Below are 7,039 nucleotides of genomic sequence, written 5' to 3'. Positions count from 1 at the left end.
TCTTTTGCCATGTCTGCTTCAATCCCACCTATCACAGCACACAAAAATAAAATTGATGTTATTTTGGATGAACAGCTTGTGTTGACCAATAATAGAGAGATTCAGTACTTTCTTGTTCGTTGGATGGATCAACTTGATTCTGACGGTACATGGATTCCCAAAGAGAGACTTCAGCAGTGTGAGCCAAATTTATTGGAGCTTTATAAGAGTCAGCAAAATTCTCACTCGCCTAAGTTATCTTGGTCAGCTCATGTTTTTGCGGGTAATTTGCAATTGGCATCGTCACCATTTGTGGAATTTCGATATTTGGTTCGTCAGAAAGATCGTCCCCCATGGCATGACTTGGAGCCTTTAGCATCAGATTCATTGCAACATTTTGATTTATCCACTCGACGGGGTCGAGTTTTTCTCCCACCCCGGGAGAGTTGATGCGGACATCCATTTACTATTTATTTTCTTCCATTTACTATTTATTTTCTTTTTGGACTATTAGTTATATTCTATTTGGATTATTATTTATATTTCTGTTATTGGGCTTGTTTAGTGGGTTTGGCCCAAGCCCTTCTCTTTAGGGTTTGTGTTCTACTATTTATTTCTGTTTTGTTTCTCATTTGAGACAGTTGATGATGAATTAAATTGAAATATTTTTGGTGGCTTGCAGTCGTTTTCTCCCTCCCCTCTCTTCCCCTGGTTTCTTCTCCTCTTCTCCCTTCCCTCTGTTTCTCCTTCCCGTTCCTTCTTCTTTATTTCTTACCCATCCTACATCACTGTTCATCATGATACCCTTTCTCTTATTAGTTTCTCCTCCTTTTGGAAACAAGAAAAGCCCTATCCATTTTGTTTTCAATCCAATAAATGATAAATTATGGGTTGAGGTACATACTTGGACATACGATCAAAGAATTCCAATTCGGTCACTTTGTCCTTTGTAGCACCTAGTTTTTCTTTCACAAATTACGACCCACATGTTCTATAAATGAGTGGTAATCTGGAGCTAGGATTCTTTCAGACATGGCAAACAAAATTGAAAATGTATTCAGAATTTGTCATTGGCAAAAGATCACAGGTATTGACAAATTAAGGAAGCAATCTTGATGCATTTCTAAATGCGTGTTCAATGGCCATTAGCTTTAAACAAGAAAGCTACTAACAGGTATAGAAACAATAAATGAGGGACAGGTACAAATACAATAATTTACTTTCAGTCATAAGAAGATGATTGTGACTAAAACAACTTGGAGTTGAAACGATTCTATTAAATATTATATCATGATATTTTTTATGTGAGACAAGCAGAGAATGTTGTACTTTCTCATGATCTGAATTCTAATCTAAATTTCTTCAGGCATAAAGTCTTCCAATCTACGTACAACAGGGCCAAAGAAGAAGATCATAAAATGTTCTAGTAGAAAAGAAAAACGAGTCCAACATTTTTCCAGAAGTCAAGATATCTTTTTCACTTTTTTCAGGAAAGGGAGTCACTCAACTAGGGTTTCATTATCCTTAAAGCACGTAAGTAGTCTGCTATGTACTAGAACTGCCATATTACAACAGGCCAAGCATAAATTGCATGGGCAGTTCATGATCACAAAAGGTCAAGCTTTACTGAGTAGGGCAGCAACCAACTAGATCATATGAGATGACATATTAGAGCCCTGCTGTTCTCCTATGTCTCAGGCATGTTCATCAGAGCACATCAAATTAATGAAAAGTTGGCCAGAGAAACAGAGAATAAGTCCTATAGCTTTTGAAAACAAAATGTTATGGAATAGTTTGCTACCATGGGCAAAGCAGGATTAGAAGATCCAGCTGTCTGCTCTGGTTTATGTAGATTGGGGTCAAACAAAGGCACTTGTGATCCCATCCAAACGGTTGATTTATTGGCATCCATATTATTTAAGCCACTAGCTTCCAATACAACAGATGCATCCTGAATATCATTCTTTTTTTGGGAGCCTTCGCAATCCATCAACCTATTATCAGTGATGCTCATTGAACCCATCCCCTGCTCACAAGTGGAATCTCCAACTGAAGGGGAATCTAACAGAAACGACCAGATTGCAGAAAGTTCTGCAGCTGAAGGGCAGCCAGAGTAACTATTAACCATTAGTCTCTTGTGTGCAGGACTTGTATCTGAGCCAGAATGCGCTGTCCAATCACAATTCTGACAAAGAGATACCCTCTCATCAATACATCTGACGTATGCCGGTTGGGTGTTGCATCTTTCACATACAAGTGTCCTTGAATGACGTCTTGAAAGGGCATTAGCAGAATGGACATTATGGTCACAAGACAAACATAAGCTAGCTGCATCAGACCTACAATATACAGTGGATCTTTGCTCCGCACAGAAATCACATACATAACCCATACTTCAACAAATTCTTATTCTCAATCAAACAACTCCCTTCAACACTGCATTCTGTGAACGTTCAGCCAAACAATTGAATAAAACTGACAAAAGGCAGACTTTTAGAAGATAATAAACATGTTGTTTTTACAGGGATACAATTGAAGTCGAAGAACATCCCAGCACTTTCTTCATTGTCTGGTGAACGAGTCTACATTAATAGGTGAAAACGAAAATCATGACAAATGGAAATAATAAAATAAGAGCATCAATGAAGAAAAGTATTTTAAAAAACAACAGAAATTTAACTATCTGATACCTGCACAGGATAGAAAAGGGTACTGGGGCTAGGCTAGTAATGAAATCTACCTTTGCAAAACAGTGGAAGAAAGGGATTTTGCAAGCCAAAAATATGATTAACTAAAATTCCCACTCTGCCAGAACAAATTCTCTGATGATACGTATCACAATTTAAAATGTTATATTATAATAATATTAATACTAAATGATAAAGGACCTATTCAGAATAAAAAGGGGGAACGTATTCCAACATGTTAGGAATCAATAATCAAGAATTCGAACGAAAAGTGAGAACTGAAAAATCCAACTTAAAGTAAAACGAAAACTCCAAGGCACCCAAAGTTAGATTCCCCTACAATTTTTCTCAAAGAGCTTAAAGATAATAAGCAACCCACAAAGAAAAGCAAGTCCATTCCCAAAATGGTCTGAATTTACCTAATTCAGCAGGGAAGGCAGCCAAAACACTAAGTAGTACACCAGGAAAGCAAAGTTGGGAAGTTCTTTTCAGCAATCTTCATAGAACCCTAAAAACAGAGAAGATCTGACCTTTCCAGAAGTGCGGGATAAGTGCTGTGTGGCTTCTTGTTCCGTTGAACTGTGAATTCTGACAACATTTAAAAATAAAATAATGATAAAGGACATGAAAAGTGCAAGAGAGAGAGAGAATCGGGATTTTAACGTGGGACCTGTCCTTTCATGACATGGAAAAGTTAAGCCCCTCTGTGGACCCCCACCAAAATATCTTTAGTCGCTGTATGTATAGAATTTTAGGAGATTTCAAAAAAAATTATGAAATTCGTGATTAAAAAATTGTGGATCTTATCAAATATATTGTTAAAATTAAATGTTAATTTTAATTTAGATTAAAATCCAAATTTTAATTTTAATTTCTTTCAAATAGGATTTTTCTTCTTTTTAACTTTTTGGGTCAAATTATTTAGACAAATAAATCGAGTGATACTATTCATTGTTTTGTTATTGATGGCTATATTTACGACGGACCTCTTGATATATCGTTCACCCATCACTTAAACTGATAATTATGAATAACATTCTTAGAATAATCATTATGAATAACATTATTCGGCGATATGTTTTACACTTAGCTCCATTTGATATCGTTAAAAATTAAAATTAAAATCAACAATTAATTTTAACAACACATTTTACAAGATTTATAACTTTTCAATCCCACATTTCATTAATTTTTATCAAAATCTTTTCATGATTTTAATCTCTACCAAAAAGAAGCTTAATATAGGTAAAAAGGAAGGCAGAAGGGGTAAGAATAAAAAGAAAGAAAACATATTTGAAATTGAAAATTTTGTATTGTCTAGTAATCGAATACAAAGAGTTTTATTCACTCATATTTTAGGGTTTGAGTTTGAGAACTTTAGGCTTTGAAATAGTGACATTTTGTTAGGGTCTAGATAAGCTCTATGTTCATGTCTTTGAGGTTGGATGGCACTACGCAATACGATACACGAATTCTTAATAAATTCGTATTCCAAAGAGTCCACAAAAAAAAAAAAAAAAAAAAAAAAACAAGATTTTGAATATAAGAAAAGTGGAAGGACCAGGGCCCTTCTTAAATTGGTGGATTTTACGGGCTCAAGGAATCAGCTAATTGGTTGGGGGCCCAAGACACAATAAATTCTTATAGCTCATGCTCTATTAGCACGAGGGAAGTGCTGGACGGAAGGGCCATGTTGGCCCTGTCCAAAAAGATTTATTCATTAGCATGATCTATCTATATTCAACTCTTTCCTAGCTGGACATTTTCATTATTATTTGGGAAGTTCGTTAAGTTCTCAATATGAACTCTTAAGGTATAACTTATAAGTCATTATAAAAGCTTTGTGCATCATCAAAAGTTAACAAATTTGACCTTTAAGATCAACAATTCGATAATCCATCCTGACCACCCATAAGACCATAACCATATGTAAGCATAAAAGACTATTTTAACCCTCAGAGTCATATTTTTCCTTTCTTTAAATCGCATTTTTGTTTAATATTAAGAGTTTGTTTGGTATAGCTATTAGTCAAATTAAAATCAATTTTTTGACCATTATTTCACTATTTCAGTCGTCATTTTTGAATTATTCTCTCACAGGTAAGACCCACTTTATCTTTAACGGTCAAAAAATCAATTATCAAAATTTCTACCAAACAAGCACTAAAGTCACTAATTCGATTTCGAACACTCACATTGATTTGTGTGCTAATTTAAATCATCCAATTGATCTTTTAAAATTAATTTAATTTATCATCTTTACGTTGAATTAAATTTCATGGTATTAGCATAGCGAATGCACGAGTATTTGTACTTAAAATCTTGTCTCGTCTACGGTCCACACAGGTCGTAGGTGAAAATATGCATTAGGCGCTATATCAATAGAGACGAGCTCGGATAAAAAAAATATTAATTTTTTTTTTTATAATAACTTTATTTTAAAAGCATGAGTTTATTTTTTAAAATATAATTTATTTCATTAGTTGGCTTTCTAAATTATATTGAATTTAGTATTGTAATTCTATTTGCTATTGACCATGTAACTGAAGATGGACTCTAATATTATGGACACTACGAAGCCTTTTGTGATGGAATAATTTTATGGAAAAATACATGGATACAAAAGTTTCTCTTTCAAAAATAAAAATTTTAAAAACCGAATGGTCACGTTTGTGATTGCTTGATAACATGTCAAGTTCACAATAACGAGTCAATGTCACAATTACACACAATTATGGTCAAGTGATAAGTTACAAGAAATCACACTCAACACAAATTGTGAGTCACAGTTACAAATTTAGTCTTAATCACATAATTTTTTAGGTCACATATTATTTATTAATCACAAATTATCCATTTTGTAGTCACATGTTATCTATTAGTCACAAATTACTCATTTTATTATTTACAATCATCCAAATAATAGATCACAAATGCTTTTCATCTTCCACCACCCCTAACACCACCATAGGTCACGCCATCTCACCACCACAAACAACACACAACCATACCACCAACCACCACCACATGCACCCCACGCCTACCCACTACACCAGCACCACCACACAAATCCACAGTACACACAAATCACCACGACGTATCACACACCACCTCACCACTACAGATTCACACCCTTCTTTGCTTTCACACACTCAAATCCACAATCACCATGAAAGCAAGCGAAAACGAGCGTTGCTCTCACCATGGTCCAATGCTACACAAACGTACTATCCCAACGCTAGAGAGAGTTAACTCAATGAGTTGGGACAAGATGAACCAATGATTCCAAGTCAATTGTTTTGTCAAGATGATTGTAGACATAGCACAAGCATGTGAGGGGATGAAGAAAGAAGGTCATAATTTGAAAATTATTGAACTTGTAGAATTCTTTCAAAAATCTGGTCATAAATTAATATTATATTTTTTAATTTGATAAATATAGGAATTTAAATAAGAGAATAATGTAATTATAATCACTTCTTAAAAAAATGGCAATCAGTTATCTTCCTCCTCAACGTTCTCACAAATTCTAATACAGAAAATAGAATTTTAGACTTCAATGACATGATCATACAAAAATAGATGAAAAAATTGACTACAAATTCCCAACTTGATTTTTCCAGAATAATTATTTTCTATGTATCCATAGGTTCTCCAGAATCCACAATTTTAGCATCATTTTATATTTCTTAGTGAAGCACAAAATTGAACAATCGTTTGTAAACAATTATTCAGTTTATAGGTTGATAACCGCAATATTTTCCAGTAATTTTGTTGTACAAAAATTTTGTAATTATGACCTAACACCTTTGTGATTGTAACTTCTAAGTTGTGTGATTGTGACTCCCAGTCACGAAATAGTGAAATCTAGAGCTTCAAGTATGTATATACAATTTAAGTATATGATTTAAGACACGCGTCTTTGGAAAATTATCATTTTATGAGACGATAATAATTATGTTGTTTTGCTGCGACCTATGAGTTGTGATTCTAACACAAAACATTTGCGATGCGTTATGTTATGTTATTAATGACATATTATATTGTGTCATTTTGACCTAGAAGATTATATCAGAGTCATTCATAAAATATATAATATTATTTCAGGGCTTCAGGGCATCAATGTGTCCTCAAATACATTTCTTTGAAAATTGTATTTCTGCTACAATGTGACATGATTTAAAAGATGAATGCTTCATTTAAAACGTGTCAATAATCTAATTTACACTCTCCGGATTTTGAAATCCATAAAAATGATAATTAACATTCAAATTCGAGATTACTTACTAAACAAATATTTTGATATTATAATTTTAAAAATATAAACTATATTTTATATAAAATTAACACACAATTTTTGAAGAAAATTCTTA

General features: G+C 33.5%; 1 protein-coding gene across 5 annotated transcripts in view; it reads right to left on the bottom strand.

The window, feature by feature from the left end:
* LOC111372358 (zinc finger protein CONSTANS-LIKE 10-like) overlaps nt 1–3,286 on the bottom strand; it is a 16,440-nt gene extending 13,154 nt beyond the window's left edge. The window contains exons 1-2 of one of the 5 annotated variants that reach the window (XM_022994659.1): nt 2,670–3,286; nt 1,781–2,561 (exon numbers count right to left, since the gene is read on the bottom strand). In XM_022994659.1, coding sequence (XP_022850427.1) covers nt 1,781–2,371 — 591 coding nt within the window. In that variant the 5' untranslated portion in view covers nt 2,372–2,561; nt 2,670–3,286. Of the gene's footprint in view, nt 1–1,780 lie in introns of all 5 variants that reach the window. The other 4 variants (XM_022994660.1, XM_022994661.1, XM_022994658.1 and 1 more) reach the window with 4 other exon arrangements.
* Nucleotides 3,287–7,039: the final 3,753 nt, after the last annotated feature.

Source organism: Olea europaea, chromosome 23, assembly GCF_002742605.1.
Source record: "Olea europaea var. sylvestris chromosome 23, O_europaea_v1, whole genome shotgun sequence".
Classification (NCBI taxonomy): domain Eukaryota; kingdom Viridiplantae; phylum Streptophyta; class Magnoliopsida; order Lamiales; family Oleaceae; genus Olea; species Olea europaea.
The sequence above is the reverse complement of the archived record's forward strand: the minus strand, read 5'-3'. Positions and strand labels throughout refer to the sequence as shown.